This window comes from Balaenoptera borealis, assembly GCF_965194805.1.
Source record: "Balaenoptera borealis genome assembly, chromosome: 7".
NCBI classification, from domain to species: Eukaryota; Metazoa; Chordata; class Mammalia; order Artiodactyla; family Balaenopteridae; genus Balaenoptera; species Balaenoptera borealis.
In genome coordinates this window covers 129,385,274-129,408,177 of record NC_138864.1, presented here as the reverse complement: position 1 = coordinate 129,408,177, position 22,904 = coordinate 129,385,274, and the positions used below count along the sequence as shown (strand labels likewise).

Sequence of the window (22,904 nt, the reverse complement as noted above, 5' to 3'; positions counted from 1 at the left end):
CCCCAGCTCATACGATATGCTTTTGATGAAGGTAGTTGAATGAACAAATAAATGGCCAAACCCACCAACAGATGAGCGGGAGTCTGAAATAACACTGCAACTCCTAACTCTCTCTTCCACAATTAGAGGCGGAATCCAGGTTTCACTCAGAATGCCAGGCAAACCTCTTTTGTCTTCAATTTAAATATAAATAGCTGTACATTTATGGAAATAGGGTATAAGTCTCTTAATTATCTTCCATTGCTTATAAGTATTCACCTTTGTATTTTGCCTATGTTCACATAACCTTAATTTTTAAGATGTTAGATAAGATAATAAGGTTCATCAAATTGCTCATTTAAAATTCTTTGAGCTTCTTGAAAATGACAGCCCGAAAATACGAAGTGAAGTTATTGTTGTCGTTACTATTATCACGTGGCTTCTCTCTCAGCATTTCTGCAGAAGACCTTTGTCACCCTCTCCTACGCACACACCCGAAATTATTTCGCACTGAAGCACCCAGCATGAAACAAACTCTCAGTCGTATAGAAGAACGAGCCTTTCCCTTATTTAGGAAGAGGAGGTGGTAAGGACAAAATTACTTATTTTTTAAAGTTTACTAATTAGAACATTTCTGGAACGGAATGTGTCCATTATTAACATTTTCCACCAGGGTTTCAGTTGTAAGTCTTCATAAAATTGTGATTTTCCTTTTCCATAAATCTATAAATTAAGTCGAGTGCCGGTCACAAAGAGATTTGATGAGCACGTGCTTTAGTGCACGAGGGCCTTTGAGAGCATCTCTCACGGGCACAGCCCTCCATGGAGACGACCTGGAGGCTAGGCTCAGGGGTTCCTGACCCCAGGAAACACCCTGCAGGTCATTCAGAAAACTCTCTGTTACAATCGGTATGCTTTCTTGCAGTTCTGGACTCTTCTAGATTTAGAATACCAAAACTCAAAATTATTATAATAAAAATATAGTAATGGAAGATTCCAATTAGTTAAGCTCTACAAAATAGAGATTTAACTAGTTTTCATGTCCTCTTAACTCACTGCTTGGCGAGGAGTTGCCTTTTCCTTCTCTTCACGCTTCCAAAAGCACATGGGGTGCATGCACCCCGTCTCAGTGCCAAATAGGAGCAAGGAACTTGTTCTCGGGGAAACTGTCCTAGCAGTACTTTGTAAAAACACGTGGTATTCTTTAAGGCAGGGGTCCCCAACCCGTGGGCCACAGACCAGTACCATTCCGTGGCTTGTTAGGGACCGGGGCCGCACAGCAGGAGGTGAGCGGCGGGCAAGCGAGTGAAGCTTCATCTGTATTTACAGCCGCTCCCCATTGCTCGCGTTACCGCCTGAGCTCCACCTGCTGTCAGATCAGCGGCAGCACTAGATTCTCATAGGAGCGTGGACCCTACTGTGAACTGCGTATGCGAGGGATCTAGGTTGTGTGATCCCTATGAGAATCTAATGCCTGATGATCTGAGGTGGAGCTGAGGCAGTGGTGCTAGCGCTGGGGAGCGGTTGCAAATACAGATCATCATTAGCAGAGAGTTTGACTGCACAGAGGCCATAATAAATCAACCGCTTGCAGACTCATATCAAAATCCTATCAGTGAGTGGCAAGTGAAAACAAGCTCAGGGCTCCCACTGATTCTGCATTATGGTGAGTGGTGTAATTATTTCATTATATGTTACAATGTAATAATAATAGAAATAAAGCGCACAATAAATGTAGTGCCCCTCACCCCATCCGTGGAAAAATTGTCTTCCACGAAACTGGTCCCTGGTGCCAAAAAGGTTGGGGACCGCTGCTTTAAAGCTTTTGTTTGTTTTCTTAGCTCTTCCACGTATTTTATTTTTCAACTAGAAAAAGGATTTTAAACAAAACAAGATAATCCACTGTTCACAGCCTCCAAACCAACGCGGCGTATTCTGTTTCTCCTTCTATGCTGCTTCTCTGTCCTGGGCTTTTCCTTGCTCACTGTCTCTGCCTAAAATGAGTGTTAAGTTGGGGACTTTCTCTTAAAGGCTTTGCATTTGGAAGCATATGAACTTTTCTCTACTATTTTAACAAGTTAAAATCTCTGTCACTGCACAGGCTGCTTGGTTACCACACAAGGAACGGGAGCGCGTTGCTAAATCACACTGAGACAGCGTGAGAACAGTTTTCAGGGGTCGCTGGGCCTGCAAAGATTCTATGCCGTCTTCAAAACAGCTCAGCTTGAGAGACAGAGCTTTCGGAGGAAGGATTTGGAAGAAACGGCATTGATTCACATTTATCAGTGAAGCCAGTTCTGCTGCCCACGCCTGGTGCTTTTTGCTGGTCAATTTCATCTGGTTTTAACCACGTCCCAATTCACTAGGATAAGGGAAGCGGATTGCCCACTGCAAGTTCACGTGGGAGTGCTTCCTCCTCAAAAACAAATTTCCACGGAGGTGATACCTAAAATGTAATAAAAAGAGAAAAGACCGCGTGAATGGTCTTTCATTTATTCTTTCTAATTCCTTTGCTCCCGTTCCTACTCCTTGAGGCTTAGTACACGTGACCCAGAGGCTGGATTCCAAACAGTGCTGACTTTTCCCAAGTGACCGCACGCTGCCAACGCAGGGCCGTGCGCTGAGCTGGCCTGGTCTCGGTCTGCGTGTTTTCCTTTTTTTTTTTTAATATGATGTGTGCATAGCTGGTCTGCATCTTAGTCTCCTCGTTTGAAGGCGATAAAGCGCTGCGTGTTTAACTAAATATCCGGTGAGACCAGGAGCCCCACGACAGGTGAGACGTTGGGCATGTTGGGCAGGTGTGAGAACAGAGGGTGAGTCGCCGGGTGCGGAGCTTCATTTGTTATTTTTATTGCAGTCAGATGGTATTTCAAATACAATTGTATGGTTTGTGATTCCATTTCAAGCAAATCTTTCCTAAGCTAAGAAACAGCAAAACTACCCTCTGATCATTTAACCGTATCTGTCCTTCCTTGAGCTTGAACGGGCTACTTTGAATTTCTAATTCCAAATATCTTAGCCTGCCTGATGCATAATATTAATAAATAACATTTAAAATATGCCAGATGCAGCAATCTATAGACAACCAAAATACCTTTTTCATCAAGCCGTTTGCTCTTCCCGCGTCTCTGTGTCCGTATGTGCTAAGCCCAGACAATTAACCCCATCTAATTTCTCCTTTCATCTTTTCATATTTTTTGCTTGGAATTTAAATGTCTTACTTTCGGAATTCAAACATGTAGCATAAACATTTCCCTTTAATGTATTAATGAAGACGGGTGACAATGGTTTTTTTTTTTTTTGTTTCGTTTTGTTTTGTTTTTTAATTAATTAATTAATTAATTTTTGGCTGTGTTGGGTCTTCATTTCTGTGCGAGGGCTTTCTCTAGTTGGGGCAAGCGGGGGCCACTCTTCATCGCGGTGTGCGGGCCTCTCACTATCGCGGCCTCTCTTGTTGCGGAGCACAGGCTCCAGATGCGCTGGCTCAGCAGTCGTGGCACATGGGCCTAGTTGCTCCGCGGCATGTGGGATCTTCCCAGACCAGGGCTCGAACCCGTGTCCCCTGGACTGGCAGGCAGACTCCCAACCACTGCGCCACCAGGGAAGCCCCCCAACAATGTTTATTTTTAAAGGAAAAAAGGTCATCATCTCCCCAGATGCCAGCAGAAGCGGCTTACTGCTGCTTTTAAAAGCATTCATCTAACTCTACCTGATTTTAAAGCACCAACCTATGGTCCCCTCACAAGGAAAGGAAACGTAAATGGATGTATTCTTATTCTAACAAAAGGTTTGATTGTTGTAATAGGCACCCAAACAGAGAAGGGAATAGAGACAACACTTTCCTAATAATAATTGGATCTTCCAAAAACCCACCTTCCTTTACTACACGTGCTCCTCAGCGGAAGAAGCTTGTTTCTGGCAGCATCATTGTGAAATGAACTTTTGCTGGGACAGTTTCTACTTGTTTCATGTCTAAAGACTCACAAAGCAATAGAAGTCTCCAAAGATCTGTGCAGACATGGTTTGATGTTGACATTACTGGTTTCCGTCTGTATTGATCAATGCGACATGGTGCCAACTGGATCTTAGTTTGCTTGTTTTCAGCAATGGTCCACCATCCTTATGGGTTCTAGTATTTTGTGTTAAAAGCTTATTTTCATTATTCTCTTTAATAAGTCCTCTTGCCACTCCCAGTATGTCACCCTCTCATTGCTAGTGGTAAGAGATGCCAGAATACATCATTTCTGTGCCTTTTAACAGAGCTAAAACCGTGTTGTCCACCAGGGCTCTCGCGGCCACTCCACGTGGGTTTGGTTGAGCACTTTGGCAGCCGGGATCCCAGCTCCGCGGGCTGGATTCAAACGAACTTGCACAGCTCTCCAGACCCATCCTCCCAGCATTCAGAGGCGGACAGCAGCACGCCTGTCCTGCAGCACGGAGGCGGCCAGGGGGGCCGCGGAGCCAGGTGCCCTCGGCTGTTCTTAGAGCAATCATGGTCCGAAGGCCTTGTTGCATGTGGTGAAATAGAAGATTTTAGTAAGTGGGATTCTTTCCTTGTGACCCTGAAAACTGATCCTTGATGTTGACGCTAGTAAAATGGTGCCCGTGAAACAGTCCAGATCCCGACATGATCTGAGGTGCCAGGGCACAGCCCCACACAGCATCACGAGCTCTTTCCACACCAGAAATCAGCAGTTCAACTTCACGTCCATCATCTCCTAAACTGGCATTTCCAGTGACTCCTCGAGACTGGTCAGGAAATGCCTCCCTCTTAAACCATCGACGAGAAGCACGTAGAAGGGACGAGCTCCAGGACCAGCCCTGATGCACGCGGTGAGGAAACTGCGGGTTTGTTAGAAGGACCTCTGTCCCTTGTAGATCGGAAGCAGTGCTGAAACCACGAACTATGTACTTAGCGGCATTGCTTCTCATCCCTTTAATAGTATCCGGGAAGGTTGGCCACACCGACAACAACGTCTGTCCATGGTGACGCCCCTCAAATTCTACACCCAAGCTGCGGTCGGCGGCTGCTGTTTGTGGAGACTTAACGTATCATATTTCATTAGACAATGGTGAATGTCCCCAGAACTGTGTAGTCCCAGAACATAGAAGAGACATTAAGAAATTTTCTAATGAGAATCACCATCCCTTCCATCTGTATATACTTTATAGTTACAAAGTATAGTTGATACATTAACTCAGTCAAGCATCAGAACCACCTTAGAAATATGTACTATGATTCCCGTTTTTATGTAGCAGTAAATTAAGGGTCAGTGAGATTAGATGGTTTGCCCTAAAAGTCGTTGTGTGGGGACTAAACCTTTTTGTTTATCACATCGTTCAGAAGTCTTTCAAAATCGAGCCAAATGCCTTCTCCATTTTATTAGAGTTGCCTTCCTATTGGAAAAGCTCCCTTAGGCATTCACAAAGACTCTGTGAGTGATGGGTAAAATTAATCTCCCAAACACACAAAGTGCTCCTGTGATTAACAAAACTCTATTATGCTCCATAACCCAAATGCTCCGTATTCCTAGGAATTGCTTTCTTGACCTGAAGATGCTGAAAATTTGATCAGAAAACAGTGCAGAATATATTTGAGTGATATTAACAAATTGTGGACACACGTCTCCACCTTATAATGGCAGTAACACTTTTCTTCCACAGGTTTGGGATTCTGTGTAAAATGATTCCATTAAACGTGGAAGCCAGTGGTTTGTTCAACACACGAGAGCATTTCCTGAAAAGTCATCAGGTGGCACATGGTCCTCCTGGCCCAGAAACAGTTGGTCATTTTCCTACCCAAACGGTCTAATTGTGTGGGCTAGAAAAGGGGATGTGAGCTGGGGAGCTGGAAGGATAAAGTCAGAAATGAGAGGCAGATTAAAGAGGAAAACCTTAGACTGAGTCAATAGCTCATAAAATAGGTCTTGTGAAAGCTGACGCCATCCTCAAGGAGCAAGAAACTCAGAAGAAAGGCAGGTCCATCTTCAGCCTGTTGTAAATGATGTTGTTGCGTGGTCGGGGGTCACGAGGTCAGTGTCAGCCGGTTTGGCTACAAACTTGGAAAACCCATATTCTGAAACCTCGGGATATGGGGATTATCTTTATGCAAGTACATCAAACCTAGGCCCTTGAAAAGTATCCCAGTTCAAGAAGGTTTTAGAAACCTGTGCACTCAGGGCTCATCTGGAATTAGCTCGAGTGAAACTCCCCTGACAGATTCCAGGAGCATGGAAACACAACGCTATGTCCTTCCAGCCAAGAGCCCTTTGGAATCCCCACCCCGTCACCCAAAATCTAGCTGAGTGTAGTGAGTAACTCTTCAAGATTAAAGACTTCCTTCCTTCCAAACGTTCTTTAAGAACTGGGGTAGCTGTCATAACTCATCTGTATAAGCTCTTCAAATTGAACCAACTGGTGCTGAGCCCTGACTCCACTTGACAGAGGTCTTCTGAATGTACATGGCAGGGGATCCCCTTCACCTGGCTGACCCCCCCCCCCCGCCCCGCTACAGTGCTGGTGATTCGTCGTGCTCTGCTCTGTGTATCCCGGAGCTTCCTCTGTGCAGGGTGATGATGTTGGTGTAAGACGGGTCCCTAACCCCCAGGAGCTCACGACCCATGGGGAAGACAGGGTCCTTACACTAGTGACAGCGCATGGAACGTCCCCAATGAGGGCCACTCGTTGAGGGCACAGGGGTCCACAGAAGCGTCTCAGGGAGACAGCGCCAGACCTGGACCCTGAGGATGGTTAAGACCAAAAAAGGAGGAGAGTCTGGGAGAAGAGCTTTCCGACCTGTGGCTGCTCCTCCAAATCTGTGAGACCGCCATGACCTTGGGGCTGTCACTGGAACGTTAGGACACGGAACCACCCATTCGACATGAATTGTGAAGCTGTTCGTTGGCTAACTCGGAAAGGAAGAAGGCAGCAGGAAATATTTAATGAAACATTCCGAAGTCCTTTGGTAAATTTTGGGGCAGTTCTTCCAAGTTTCAGAAGATTCAATGGCAAACTTTTTGGCATGCCAGTTATCAATATACAATTTTTATCTGGAACACAAATTTCTTACAGAATTTTGCAGGCTATGATCAATCATTCAACACGTATTGACTGTGTGCTAAGTGCATGCGACACGGGCCCCACCCTGAACAAGTGATCTCGTGAGAGGAGGGAGGGCCTGGTGCCCACAAAGCAGACGGGGATCCACGTCACGGAAATGCAGTTTTTCAACTAGCGTCTGAGGCGGGGGGTGGGTTGTAGGAAAGCAAGATCAGAGAAGGCAGTGACGGGCGTGAAGGTGGAGGACGCATCTGTACTGACCTGGACTTCTGGGTAGATTCATGGCAGAACAATCAGCGTGAAGAAAGCGTCCAGAATGATGGTGACGGGGGAGGGTTCAAACAGTGGGACATGTTCTTATTGGGACGGAGTAGCAGGTTAGTAAAGTGAAGTCTGGACAAAGGATAGTGCTATCTGGGCACCACTGGTGGCTTTTGAAGCAGGTGGTATTGTGACCAGAAATGCCAGCCTGTGAAGGAACCAGAAAGGGGATGTGAGGGAGGTTGTAGTGAGGAGGCCACGGCAGCAGGAGGACACCAGCGGTTCTGTGTCTATAAGACCCTCATCTCAGCATCTTTTCAACTTAAATAAGAAAATTCTATAATATCGATGTCGTCCAAAGCTTAAGCAACGGTTGTCAGAACAGAAAAAAAAAAAAGCAGCTCACACATGTGCCAGGAATGGTGGAGTTTATCACAGGCCTTACAGTTTAGCTCCAGGTGGAGAAGTTATCAGCAGCTTCTGTTTTCATTCTGCTTTCCTTCATTTTCTACACGTGTTATGTATGGAATAAAAAGTTACAGTTTATTTTTTTTTAAAACTAAGCCCTCCTCCCATTCCTACCACACCACCCCCCTCTCTCTCTCACACACACACACACACACACACACACACACACACACACGTTAAATGAAAGTATTTTAAATGTCAGCTTTTAGAACACCTACAGTCTGGGGGAAGAACGTGCATAATGTTTAAATTTCATGTTAACTTACCTAATTATTCCAGGAGGTGATGGTGTCTGGGGAGGATCACTACACCTGTTCTCACATCCTTGAAGAGAAGGGGCCTCATAGTATTGAGTTATGGTGGCAGGTTTTGTATTTGTATAAAACACGTTATTTTACTACCAAGGCCTAGCTTCCTGACAGACAACATGAAACATACTCTCATGTCTCAGAAGAAAAACATCTAATCCACAAACATAAAGAGCAAAAGCTCCTCAGACGTGGATGGGAATTATGTCCATTTAATACAGTGAACGATGTTTTGTAAAAATACTAATAGAAAAACAAAGAACAGGTCAAATTGAAATGACCAGAGCAGGGCAAACACAGACTATTGTAGTAATACATGCTGAGAGGATGAAAAATTTATCAGTTTTAATATAATCAAGTGTATCTTTAGATGAGTTACTTCTCAATGAAAAAAAGTAATAATGTTCATAACTACTGTTTCCTCCCTGTGTCACTCAAGCTTGCATACTAGAGTCCCAGTTTATACTTCTTGCCATAAATTTAGAAATTCAAGTGAACTTCCAGCACGATTTCACTTTCCATAGTTAAGATAAATATGAAAATTTAAACAGCTGCAGTTTACAGGAATTAAGATAATATCCGATGCCCCTTTTGCAGACAACATTTGAGACCTGATTAAACCTGCCAAGGTTTATCATTTTAGAATCCATCACATTTTATTGAAAGAAGCTCATTCGTTCATGATGGATTTTGTGAACAGAGGAGTATTTTCCAAAGAAAAGTGAGGATCCCAAATCATTTTGCCAGGAACCGTTTTACATCCATTTGTAAGACTGTACGTTAACGAGTCTTGGGGACAGTAACCACAGAAGCACTGAGACTGTACACTTTACCCAGAACTACCCCCTCCTTCCCGGGGACCCCCGCACACACCTTTTTTGGTAAATTTTTCTATTTATTATTTTTTTATTATTTTTTTGTTTTTGGCTGTGTTGGGTCTTCGTTTCTGTGCGAGGGCTTTCTCCAGTTGAGGCAAGCGGGGGCCACTCTTCATCGCGATGCGCAGGCCTCTCACTATCGCGGCCTCTCTTGTTGCGGAGCACAGGCTCCAGACGCGCAGGCTCAGTAGTTGTGGCTCACGGGCCCAGTTGCTCCGCGGCATGTGGGATCTTCCCAGACCAGGGCTCGAACCCGTGTCCCCTGCATTGGCAGGCAGATTCTCAACCACTGCGCCACCAGAGAAGCCCCACACACCATATTTTCAGCTAGATAATAAGCTAGTTGGTATTTCCCCAAACTTAAGTGTCATCCTTATTAGGGTAACTTTGGTACAAGAAATATGTATCTGCTATTCCATAATGATTGTCCCAAAGGAAAGCAGTCTGTGGTTTACATTTTCTAGATTGTGCCCTTAAGTTTGCTTCTTCCCCACCCAAAGAAACCGGTGAGCTGTGTGGGCACCAGGGGCTGGCGGTGGCCGGGGACTTAGAACTGCTGCGATGTTTCCGGTCCTGACGAGGGTGAGCTTCTGAGGCTCATGGTCTGTCCCTGAAAAGGGGTTCATGGTCACAGTCTCGGTCTTCTGCATAAAAGGCCATCTGCCGGTTCCCTAAGCGGCTGGAGCAGGGGGCTGAGGGATATGTGACCGTCACCCAGGGCCCCGTCGCTGGCCCTCCCGGAGCCACACCTGCCAGGGGGGCCCTCAGCTGCTGGGCCAGGCGGCCCCGAGGGTGACTTCTCCCCTGGAACATGGCGCACCAGGCCCCCGGCTTCCGAGCTCTGGTTCAGCTCACGCACATTGATACACCAGCCAGACCAACGTGGACAGAGTCGGTGTCTGTTGAGTGAATAAAACAAAACAGTTCAGGTCGCTATAGTCAGCGTTTCCCTGAGAAGTGTGGGACCCCAGAGCGACTGTCTGGTGGAGTTTCCTTCCTTTTCCCGTGCCTCTCTGTCCCCTGGCGTGGGTGCCGATGAGCTGGGGCGGCCAAGGGCAGTGGGGGGGATGATCCGAGCCGGGAGGTCAGCTGGAGTGAGTGGACGAGGGGGCTGGCGGGGGGGTCGGGGTGATGTGGAACAGGTGCAAGCTTTGGCCAGACGTCGGGGTGCCTGACCGCTGGAGACCTGGCCTCGTGTGTGCGTGTGTGTTTCATTTTGCTGTGCGGGCATAGTTGAAAACCCACACGCAAGATATTAGAGGATGAGACCACTATTTCCCCACTATTTCCTTTGGGCACAACAAAGCCACCTGGGTTGGTCCTTTGAAATGCTTTCCTTAAAATCACGGTCATTTCTGGACTGAACAGATCAATAAGGTGAGTAGGCAGGACTGGCTCGGGCGTCTTTGTGGAGGGAACGTTCTGGAGGCCTTTGTTTCCCCATCCAGTTCTCCTAGTATCGCTGCCAACAGACAAGTGCCTGACAAATTAAGATCAGAGCAGCTGTGGGTCAAATACTTGGTTTGTTGTTTTTGTTTTCTAACACCGCCAGCCACGTGACGCTGCGCACATCAGAGAAGCCCAGTGTCTTAAATGCATCACCCCCGGTGGGTTCAGAAAAGCCAGGCAATTTCAAGAAAAATGACTTCTGTGCCAACAGAAACGGGAGCGGGGGCAGCCCCAGCGAAGGCCCCGTCTGAGCTCCCTGCCCTCGAGTGTGTGGCGAGTGGCAGGACTGTCGTCACCGCTGGCGACACCTGTGCCCCCTCCCTGCACCGGGGCCTGTGCACATAGTCAGCCCTCACGTGGGGACTAAACGGCAGCCCCTCCTGGGGTCCCCCCAGGGTCCCCACCCCTCCTGGCTGCCCCCACCGGGACCCCTGGCGGAGCGCCTGGCCCAGGCTCTGGAGGATCTTGGGAGGGTGTGGTTTCCGTTTCTGTCCAAGAGAAACCACTGGGACACGATTTTGCTTGGATACATACAATAGTTTTCAAACAGTGTGTTCCCTCCTTTTCACTGAAAATATTTCAAGCAATTATTGCAACATAGTGTCTGTTGGTAACCAGTGGTTCCCTGAGATGGGGAAAAAGAAAGTGAGACCGAGTGCAGAACATGACTTACTGAGATGCTTTCTCAGACTGAAGTTGCTAGCAAACACGTTTCTGTTGGCCCTGCCTTCGAACCCAGCTCCAGCTCGCTTCCTCCGTGCAGCACTGTGGTAGCTTCTTCGTGCTTCTGAGCACGTTCCTTCTTTGCTGCAGGGAGCAGGGTCCTCCTGTCCGTGTTTCCACGCACAGAGGCAGGGCCTGCAGACCCGGCTCCCAAACCTCCCTCACTCCTTACTTCAGAGCCTGGATGCCCCAGCCAAACATTCAGGGCCCCTCGGCTCTCTGTCCCCGGCCGCACCGGACACACCTGCACGCGCGCCCGCCCCTCCCCCGCACCGTGTTACACCTCTCCCCACTAAGTGCGGCGCCATAAGCTTACCTCCCTGACTGCGCCCATCCCGTGACCTTGCTCCTGGCTGGACACACCTCCCACCTCTGGGCTGGCGCATCAGCCCTGGTCTGCAGCGTGTGCGTCTGTTTTCACGGTGGCCGGGTGTTCTCACCGCCCCCCTTGGCACCGTGGTAAACGCATCGTGACCACCTTTGGACCAACCACCAAACCACGGGGCAGCCTTTGCCGCACCCCCTGCGTCTGGTTAGTCCTCGGCCCTGTACCAGCCCCCGAGCCAGCCCTACCCCCCCTCAGCAGGTGAACTGTGGGCTGCACCCCGTGGGCCGCCCGGCGTCCCCGTCACCGCCAGGGGCCCGCGCCCTCCCGGCTGGCGCCCCTGACTCTCGCTCTCCGTTCCAGGCCTACATGGAGGACCACCTGAAGAACAAGAACCGCCTGGAGAAGGAGTGGGAGGCTCTGTGTGCCTACCAGGCCGAGCCCAACAGCTCGCTCGTGGCCCAGAGGGAGGAGAACGTGCCCAAGAACCGCTGCCCCGCAGTGCTGACCTGTACGTACCGCCCGGGGCTCTGGCCGGGAGGGCGGCCGGCGGCGGTGGGGATGAGCTGCGCCCGCCCCCCGGGACTTCCCGCTGCGCTCAGGTGGCTGCAGCGCCCTCCCCTCCTGCCCGTCTGCCCTCTCTGCCAGCAAACGTCCTCTCACTTTATTTTTTTTATTTTATTGAGGTGTAGTTGATTTACAATGTCATGTTAGTTTCAGATGTACAGCAAAGTGATTCAGTTATACATGGATAGATAGATAAATAGACAGATAGATGATCTATAGATAGATGATAGATAGATGATAGATGATAGAGAGATAGATGATAGATGATAGATAGATGATGGATAGATGATAGGTAGATAGATAGATGATAGATAAATAAATAGATATTCTTTTTCAGATTCTTGTCCCTTATAGGTTATTGCAAAATACTGGGTAGGGTTCCCTGTGCTATACAGCAGGTCCTTGTTGGTGATCTGTTTTATATATGGCAGTGTGTACATGTCAATCCCATGCTCCTAATTTATCCCCCCACCTTCCCCTCTGGTAACCTTAAGTGTGTTTTCTATGTCTGTGGGTCTGTTTCTGTTTTGTAAATAAGTTCATTTGGGTCATATTTTAGATTCCACATGTAAGTGATATGATATGGCATTTGTCTTTCTCTGTTTGAGTTACTTCACTTAGTATGATGGTGTCTGGGTCCATCCATTCGTCTCACGTAAAGGGCAGGGAGACCACCACCCTTTGAGCCGGCCCCCGACAGCGGCCTCGGAACACAGAACCGTTTCTTCCTTTTGGCCTCGCGGCCGAGTCCTGGAGCCACGGGCGGGACGTACAGATGCCGCGAGCCCCGGCTGTTGCTCTGGGATCTGAGGCTTGCTTCTGAGCCCTCGGGGTCTCATTCTCGCCCGTACTTGGGCTCACACCGTCGTCCCTGAGTACTTAGGGCCGTGAGGAGTTGACAGGCAGTCACGTGGGCCGGGCAGGCTGTGGGCACAGCATGAGCAGACACAAGTGCCCCAGCAGCCTTCAACCCGACAGTGTGTCACCGACATCGCCAGGAGTCACTGCCAGGAGATGGGGACACAGGAAGGTACCAGCCCTGCAGTCTCACACTGTGTGAGGTGACAAGTGACCTACAGGTGCGGAGGCCCACGGAGCACTAAAGGGAGGGGCGGGCCAAGTCTGCGTCTTCCCACCCACCTGCAGCTCCTCTCCTCCTGTCACTTAACTAGAGACACCAGCCTCCTGTGTCCTAGCAGGTTCCAGGCCGGTCTGGGCTGTGGTTACTACACATCCCCCTGCAGGGGGAGGGGACCTGGGGAGTGTCTGTGACCAAAGTGTCTGACGTAAATGCCGACTGCACGAGTGACTGTCTTGGTAACGGAAGACGGGAGAGATGCGTGCAGACCTCACACATGACAGGAGGAACTTTGTGGGCTGATGTTTTCGAGGGCTCAGCAAAGCCACACTGGGTCTCCCAGGCAAGACCAGCCCCCTCACAGGGAAGCACGCCAGGGGTCACAAGCCCCGTCCCAGCCCTGTTGGAGCCAGTGGGGGACCAGCCTGGCACCACCCAAAGGGGCGTCCGGGCTCCCATCGCGCCGCCCCCCTGGCCTGGGAGATGCAGCAGCAGACGTCCTGTCTCGTAGTAAGTGGCAGCGACTCCACGCCGGCTCACAGGACAGCGAGAGCAAAGATACACTCCTGTGCCGCTTTAGACCCTAGCCTGGGAATTACACACCTTTGTAAAACCTTAACACGCTGCTTCTGGGTGTAAGTTTTTTCTAACTGTATAGTCAGTGTTCAGACTAGTTCCGTGATGTCTGAGGGCCTTTTCCCTAAAGAGCTCTAAAAATAGGAGCTGTTGCGATTTATAAGTTTTCCATTTAGAAGAAAAGCCAGTAACTGACATATTTATTAAGCACCTACTTGTGCCAAGAGCTGCTGACAGACACTGGGTCATCCAGTCAACCAAGCTTGGCCACTGTCCTCAGAGAGGATCCAGATTAGGGGGTGCAGGGGTGTTCCAACTACGCCCTAAATAATGAGGTGTTGGGGGCAGACGGACCGTCAGCCCGGGTCCAGCGTGCTCCCAGGCCAGGCTTCCTCGGGTGTCAGGCCCTGTAGGGTAAATACCCAAGTTCAAAGCAGCCCTTCCACAGAGCCAACCACGGCACGGCACATTCCCGTCCACGCGTCCTGCAGCCCGGCCGGCCGCTGGGCTCCGTCGGTGCCGAGTCAGCGATGGGTCCACAGGCCAGGACCTCGGGCACGTAGGGCGTCCTGTCTTCAGCCTTGGGGGTGGTGCTTCAGCCCCGCCGGGACCAGGGCCCTGGAGCCCTTGGACCAGAGCCTCGGGCCTGCCATACATGGGCCGGAGCCAGGGCTCTGAAGAGGAAGCGCCTTCCTGGCTGGACTCTGGTGCTGGGTGTTAGAGAGAGGCCGCTGATCTTGACCGGCGCGGCCGTCCCAGAGCCTGACCTAGCTTCTCGCCTGTCCGGGGTCCTGCAGGAAGTAGGGGCCAGTACCCTGCGGAGACAAGTGGGCAGATGGAGCCTCCCCAGAGGCACAGGTCCAGTCCCAGCAAGTGCGGCCCCGCCTTTGTCCTCCACACTCCTGCCTCCTTAACCGTTAGAGGAAATCCTGTCATCAGATCTCCACCGGCGTCCCTTCCCAGGCAGGACCCTCCGGCGATGGCATCACTGAAACTCTTGCTGGTCTCGCCAAACTCCACCAGGGAGAACCGCCGCCTCTTCCTGAAACCTGCTTCGTATTTTCTGGCTGTTCACTCCTTATGGCACAGAGACGGTCCGCGGTGGAGCGTAGGGGGTTGACAGGGTGGCCTCCGCACGCCCCACTCCCTGAAGCCGATGTCGACGCCCCAGCCCGGGACAGCGTCGTGCGTCCGACGTGCTCCCCGCAGCACCCACGTGTCACTCAGCCTCACTCAGGGCTCGGGATGGAAACCCCGGGGCCACCTCTCTCTGCATTTGCTCCTTTTGCCGTGTCCTCTCCCGTCACCTCCAGCGAGGCCCCTCATTTCTGGATCTGACGGTACTGGCCCGCTCTGCTCCCCCCTACCCCTGGCTGGACCCCACCTTCCCGCCTCTACTTCCCTCCTTGAACCAGCTCTGCTCCTGCCCCACTTCTCCTCATGTCCATCCTCCACCCGGGAGGGGGGAGCGATTGCCTGCCTCCCTGGGCGGCGTCCCCCGGGCCACCCACCTGGACCCCGCCCAGCCCGGCAGCGTGCAGCCTCCCCTCCTCCCACCCCCTCCACGTCTTTGCTCGTCTGCTGCCCCCGAAGCGTCTCTCCCCCCACCTCCCCCAACACGAGGGCCGTTCCAGCTGAGGCTGGAAGACGTCCCAGTTGGCAGTTTGGTGGGAAATTCAAAAGCGGCCGGGCTAGCGACTTTCCCATCCCTGACAGCCCGGAGATTCTAGCTACACGTGAATTGTCTTTCAAAGGAGAAGGCAACTAGCATTCATGAGATGTTGGCTGGCCCTGTGCTAGGTCTAATTATATAGCTCAGAAGTTTAAAGAATTTAATTTTTAAATTCTATTTTTTTTTTGCATTTTTAAAAAGAATTATGCAATATTCCGCTCATCTGTTTTTTAAATTAAAAACAGGAATATGATGCTATTTTGGTGTGCCATCTTAAACAAAAAAATGTTTGTGATTCTGAGTTATAATAACAAGAGAGAGACATAGAGACACGGGGATACTTAGAGATGAAACCAGAGAGAATGTAAGGCCGAAGACACAGGTACGTGAAGATGGACAGAAGGATGTGTGACGCCGTTTCTCGCAGTTCAGCCTTTCAGGGCGTTGCTGCTGACCAGCTCGCAGCTCGGCCCCCAGCCTTGCCGGGCACACGGGCCGGGGGAGGGTCAGAGCGACTCTGGCCCGGCTCTTCCCGGAAGCCACATCACCTGGTGGCACCAGGCTTCGGCCACGTGTGACAGAGAGGTCAGCGGCCAGGCTGCGCACATCGAGTGCGGCCCCCGAGCGCCCCGGGCTGCCCCCCAACCCTCCTGCCTCCCCCCCCACCGTCGGACAGATGAGGGTGCTGGAGTTCGAGCCCGGGTGCCCTGTGTTGACGGGACGCCACCCCCCTTCTGCTTTTGTGGACTCACCTGAGACTTTTTTGAGTCGGGAACGTGAACACGGATTTCGAACGTCCACAGAAGGAACGTCTAAAATACATCCAAGGCCCACGGTACTTGACAAAGCATCGCTTCCCTTGAAACACACAGAAAACAATCTATTTCCAAACAAACCTTTGGTTTCCATTTTTTTCCCAACTCCCAGCAGAATCCCCGCAGTGAGTAGTCTGGTTTGGTCACATCTGAGTGACCTGCTTAGCCTCTAGCCATCAGTCGTGGGAAATTCTCCTAGATCCGACAAGCAAGCAGGATTTTCTTCCCCTCACATAAAACGGCCGCCCGAGAAAGTCAAGTGTCCAGATAAGTTGCTGGCTTGGCTGTCTTTTTGTCACTCCCTTTTTTCGGCCTCAGAACCAGCTGAGTAACTGCCTCTGGATTTGGGAAGGCTGTAGGTGTGTTGGTGGCGACAAGAAACTATCCCAGCAAGTTCTGTGAAGGCTTTTCCTTTGCGACATCACAGCAGAAGCTGGGCTGCCTGAGACTGAAGAGCTTTTAAGGGACACGGGGAGGAGGCAGGGGCCACGTTTCAGAAGCGCCCGGGCCTTCCCGTGGGGCTGTGCACGTGCGGAGCCTCTGGAGATGGGGCCCTGGGCTGTGGGCGCCCCGCCGGAGCCTCCCAGGGCAGAGGGGCTGCTTGCGGGCTGGGGGCCGCGCCACTGTCTGCACAGTTCACCACTCGCGTTCAGCTCCTGCCCTCTCTTCACTCCTCTCCTTGAAGCTGGGCCACTGGATGTGTAAGACATCCAACCTCCTGTCACCTGGTGTCTGTGCTTCTCACCGTCCCATCCCGATGCTGCTCGCAGAGGCGGGAGCCGGGGCTGGGCCCCTCTTCTGGACCCGCTCTGGTTTCTGCACCCAGAGGCCAATCACAGCCTTCAGAAGGGCCGCAACGGGCTGTGTTTCCTCCTTGACCTGGACATTTCCAGTTTCCGTTCATCGTGCAATGGGCACATCACAGGGCACAGCCCCGAGCCGTCCATCCTTATACGGAATTGAACTCTGCATTCACCGCCAATAAACGAATCCTTGTTCAACGTCAAGGGGAGTTTGACTCCTGGTCACCACGGTCACCCTCAGCCTTTTGCCATCCGCACATTTTGTAAACATGTGTTACGTGCCTTCGAGTCATAGACAGAGCCACATTCAGCAGGATGAATACAGGGCGCTGCCTACCAAGGCCCCCCGCAGGCTGACTCGGATCCAGGAAGGAACGTTCCAGTGGCTGCTCCGTGAGCCCCTCTTTGCCTGCCGTCCTCCCGTGCAGCCCAGGAGATCCCTGCACAGTAGACCGTGCAAAAGGCCAGGTGTGCAACGTCCCGTTTACACCGTCACCCGAGAGCCTGGAGCCAGAGGTGAGCCGGGGCGTCGGGGGTGACGTGGCTTGCCCCCCGCCCTCCTGACCCCAGGGGATTCCTTGCTGGCCAGTCCAGGGGCACTTGGTAAAGAAGCAGTGTCGCCGGCTTGGCGTAATTCCCCCCCACACACACTTTTTATTGCAAAAGTTTTAAAATCCTCGGGTTGAAATGACAATTTGATGATCGCCTATATTCCCACCAGCCAGACTCCGCACAGCTGCCGCTCCGTATTTTGCCTTCTTTGTGTGATCAGTGTGTGTGCTTTACTTCTTTACTGGCTGAACTATTTCAAAGTGGGGTTTAGGCATCGTGACATCTAAATACGTTAGCCTGTGTCTCCTAAAAGTAAAGACCTTCTCCTGCGTAACTACGACCCCATTGTTGTAACTGAGAAAATCAGTCATCCCCTATTAGCAGCTAATTCCGGTCTATCTTCCAATGCTCCCAAATATTCCAGTTCTATCGTCTACAGCAGTTTGTCAACTAGGATGCAATCAAGGTGCATAACTGCCTTTTGGACTTCGCGTCTCTCTAACCTTTGTAACTTTAGAACAACCCCCTTGGTTTTCCGACGTGACTTGACCCTAACAAGCTTCTCTTCTCCTGGCGGCCACCCTCCCTGGAAACTTTCACAAGCTCTCCAGTCAGGAGGCTGGCTGGTCCTTGGGACGCTGACGGCCTGGTTCCCAGACCCGCTCTTTCCCCGCTTCTGGTCACGCACCCAAGACCCAGAGGCCCAGGGACGCAATGAGGTTGAAACCAGCCATGGCCAGACTGTGCGTCCCCAGGACACACCGTGGACGTGGCCAGCACCAGCTGCGGCTGCACCCAGAGGACTCGCAGAACCTGTTCTGGTCACGGGACCGGAGACCAGAACCTTCCCGTGAACATCGTCCCCCAGCATCCGTCGACCCCCTAACTATCTCCTCTCTGTCCTTGCTGGTTTGAAAAGGTATCCTCTGATAGAGATGGCCATGACGGAACTGTAATTGAATAGATTTTCTGTTTGTTATCTACCAAAATGATGTCATCTACACCAGACAGAGGCTTCATTCGGTTTAAACAAAGGTGCACAGACTCTCCTGTTATCCCCTGTGTATTTTGCACCATCCCGCTCGGGACGTCAGCCTTTCTGATGATCCTGGTTTACGTGCGCGCTTCCGTCTTTCGTATGTGATCTTTTACATTGCGGGCCACCCTGGTTTCTTTGGATGTCTGTTTCCCGTTTTCTTACTCAGGATATTTACCACTGTGTCATCAGAACTCTGACGTTTAGGGTTTCCCATCTCTTTGGCTCAGTGCCCTTTTGGAGTCTCTGGAACCACATTCCCTCATCTGGTTATGTGTTAAATGCCTAGCATTCTCTTTCTTGGCCACTCAAAACTTTAAGATCGTTTGGCCACTGTTCTCTCAAGGTTACCATCAGCTGAGCAATTCTGTCCTTATTAGAGTTCAGTTTAGACGTGTAGCAGTACTGGCCTGGGTCCCCATCAGGTGCTGTGGCTGTCAGCAGAAGGTGACACCTGTGTCCCCGCCCGTCCGCCCTTGGTCAGCACAGATGGGGACGGGGTTGCTTTCTGGTGACAACATTGTGCTCAGTAGAACACAGACTTCTGTCACTTTGTTTCAACATGCGTGAGCTGCCCCCGACAGGGGCCCTCCGAGGCCGCGCCCTTCGCCATCTGTGTCCGGCCCTCCTCAGCTCAGCGGGGGGCGGGGGTGGGAGTGGGGATGCAGGTCCTCTCGCTCAGAGAAGGTGCGTGACTGAGGTCCGTTGATTGATGGTCTCTGGGTAGAACGGTGCAGATGGCGCGGTTTTGCTTGGTTGGTGTCTGTGCTCTTATTATGCAGAGTTGTTCTTGTGTGTGTGCAACACGAGTGCTGCCAGCAAACATTTGCACACTGTGCTGCACGCCATCCTGCCCTCCAGGCACGAGGACGGTGCCCTGGTGTCACCGCCGTGCCCACCATGGCCCAGGGCTGGGTCCCGGAGCCTCTTCCCACGCAGTCACCTCTCTGCAGAGCTACCCTCCCCCTCCTCTCCCTTTCCCCTCCCCCTCCTCTCCCTTCCTCCTCCTCCTCCCCCTCCTTCCCCTCCCCCTCCCCCTCCTTCCCCTCCCCCTCCCCCTCCCCCTCCTCCCCCTCCCCCTCCCCCTCCTCCCCCTCCCCCTCCCTCTCCTCCCCCTCCCCCTCCCCCTCCTTCCCCTCCCCCTCCCCCTCCTTCCCCTCCCTCTCCCAGGTTCATGAGGGGCCACCTCACGCCTACTAGCTAATTTTCTCATAGAAAGCTAACTTTTTTAGCTGGTAGGAACTTTCTGGTCATCTCGGTCAGCCTCCTCATTGAAGACGTGGGGAACTGGAAGACGTTAGACACGTGAAAAGGGCAGAAAGGGCGTCGTGAGAAAGCCAGGCCCAGACAGAGCCTCAACTCCGGGGGCGGGAGCGTCCAGGCCACAGAGCTGTGTCCTCACCATCTGGAGGCCGGGGTCCAGGACAAGGGTAGATATGACAAGGCTGGCCCCTCAGAGCTTCGAGGGGGTGTCTGTCCCGGGCCCTCTCCTCGGCCTTCGTGTCTACACGTCATCCTTCCTCTGCTTGTGTCTGATTCCAAACTCCCCCTTTTATAAGGACGCCAGGCACGGGCTGAGGCCCACCCATATGACCGTTTTGTCACTCCATCCCCTCTGTACAGACCCATCTCCAAATAAGGCCACAGCCCGAGGTCCTGGGGGCTAGTGCACCCACACATCTTTTTTTGGGGGGACACAATTCAACCTTCGACACCAGGCCCCCCTGGACGGCTCAGTGGTTGGCAGGGCGGTGCCAGGCCACTACCTGAAACCTTTGGAGCCGGTTCCTGCTCGGCACAGAGGCCGAGCCCAGAGGGACCTTTTCCTTGCAGACGCTGAGCAGCAAGGTTAGAACAGGGGCTCCTGCTGTGCTGCAGCCCCTGTCACCCACCTATATGGTCACTCACCCGCCGAGCTGGGTGGCCATCCTATTTGGGATTGCCTTTTGAGAGATCCGCAGAGAAGCTGGTGAAACTAAGAAATGAGACACGAGATGAGGTCTTCAGACCACGTTTCAGGCCACGCGTGTGCCTCCGGGACCTGCTTCGGGCGTGTTTGGAGCCGGGAAGCCAGCCGTGAGCCTCTGGCTGTGGGCCGTCACTGCGGGGCAGCTTCCGGGGTGGGGACGGAACCAGCCTGCCTTCTTGCGGCCGTGGGTGCCGGCAGGTGTGCTGACCCTGGGCCCCAGACGCCCCGCTCTGCCCGCCACTGAGCCAGGGAGACGCAGAGCGGGAGTGTCTGCTTTCCTCCTCAAACGTTTGATGGTCCTGTGGTTTGAGGTGTGGGTTTCTTCACGAGAGCAGAGCCCTTGCTCACGGGCTTCCTGAGGAAGGGGCACTGGTGGGAAGAAGTGTGAGCCGACCTCCAAGGAGGACTCACCGCCTCAGAGCAAGAGTGCTTCGCGCTCACGCCGTCATCCTCCGGTTCCCGGGGCTGTGGAGAAACGTGTCGTACACTGAGCTTCTCAGAGTCCCGAAACAGACAAAATACAAACATTTATGGCTCTGCCTCAGCTGTGACAAGGCCAAGTCAATGAAGACGTTTCCAGGCGTGACTGGCTGGGAACGGGAGACTGGCGCTAACAGCTGGTGGAGAAGTTCAGGTGATGTTTGCGGTTTGCTAACCCGTCAGGGGACCCAGGAAATTCAGGAAGGAAGTGGTGCCGCTGGTGCCATTTGTGAGCACAGCCCGGTGTGTGGGGTCTCCATGAAAGACTCAGAGCCCCCCAGGCAGAGTGCTGGCCCGTCACAGACGCACCGCATGTTTGCACCAGCCATACACTCCGAGTAGAGAAAATGCCATCAGCCAGTGTAATGGTTTCATCTCAATCTTAACAGAAAATTGAGACAGCTGCAGGGCCCCAGGGGAATATTGACAGACCACTCGGATGAAGAAATCCCCATGGCAAGTGCCAGTGTCAACTCACGGCTTCTACAGATGCCTAACTCGTGTTACCGCCAGCAGTATCAATGCCTTCGTCTATTAGGGAAGTGAAGACTGTTGACTCGTATACGTATCAGTACACTCAGACAGTGTGAGGGAGGGACACGATCAGGGAGCCTAAGGAAACGCTCTCCTTAAAGATCCATGTTAGGAGATGATGTCACAGGCGGGGGAGGCCTCCACACACTCTCCTTGGGGGGGCTCTGGTGGAACGTGGGCACGGGCTACGCATGGCACGGGCTAGAAGGAAGCCTGAATGGTTAAGCCGCAGTGTCCTCCAAAATCTCCCTCTCTCCAAGGCTCCTTTGCCTTAGTCATAATCAAGAAGCAATTGTAGACCTTACTCCTTCTGTTGGCATTTATGAAAATCATCCTGTATTTACTGACAACTCATCCTATACCACACAGTGAGTTTTGCCAGTTCAGCTGACTTTCTGTCAGGTGTGTGTCCATCTGTAATCTTGAACTTGTTCCTAAATCCCTTGCTCTCTGCCAGGCCTTACGTGAGCACTTTATAGAAGCCATTTATCACAACAAGCCTGTGAGTTAGATATCGTTATCCTACGTTTTGGATGACAAATCTGACACTTTAAGATATTGAATCATTTACCCAAATATCACCAGGCTAGCAGGTGGCCAGGCTGGGTCAAGCCTGGACCCTTAGCTCTGTGGTCTTTACCAAGTCGATTACTTGATGTTTTAGAGCCTTAGTTTCTTCAACCTAAATGGGAAAATGGACTCTATTCTGTCTATAGCACAGTGTTCCAGGAAGAAGGAGGATAATACATGTGAAACATTAGGACAGGTAGAATGCTACAGAAATTCGAAGCACTGTTCTTAAACACGGGAACAGTACACAATAAATTCTTCAGGGGTTCAGAAAAGGAACAGGCACAGAGGGTTAATTCAGCAAGTTTCTTCTTAATAGGTGTTTTTCTCCTTCCCTCCTTGATAAAATTTACTACTGTGGATCTTATGAGAGGAAAATAACTCAGTTATAGAGCCAGGTACAGCGGGAAGACACTACCTGAATTTCCTTGTTTCCTGGCTTCTGAGTGAAGTCTCAGAACAAGATCTTGAAGGACACACCCAGCTCTTAATTAAAACGTAAGCGCTGCAGCTGTAAAAATTCTTGCTCTGTGGTGTGTGTTTATAACGGGGAAGACAAAGGAACAGTATTCAGCCGATCCACAGAGGAGAGAGAGGGGGTTATTTGCTCAGGAGCCCGGCCCTGGCTTCACCTCCACGCCGCTTGTTGACCTCTAGTGAATCAGTAATCCTGCCAGGAAGCCTTGTCTGCCATGTGCATCACAAAGAATCCAAGCAGCCACCCTCAGAACAGGAACAGTGAACCACGAAATAGTTGAGACTTGCCCAGCCGAGTGAAATGTCCACTGGACCGTCCCTGCTA

At 51.5% G+C, this 22,904-nt stretch overlaps 1 protein-coding gene across 2 annotated transcripts in view; it reads left to right on the top strand.

The window, feature by feature from the left end:
- PTPRN2 (protein tyrosine phosphatase receptor type N2) overlaps nucleotides 1–22,904 on the top strand; it is a 708,877-nt gene that overhangs the window by 637,120 nt on the left and 48,853 nt on the right. For both annotated transcript variants that reach the window (XM_082398840.1, XM_082398839.1), the window contains one exon: nucleotides 11,814–11,961. In XM_082398840.1, the coding sequence (XP_082254966.1) occupies nucleotides 11,814–11,961 (148 nt within the window). The remainder of the gene's footprint in view (nucleotides 1–11,813; nucleotides 11,962–22,904) is intronic.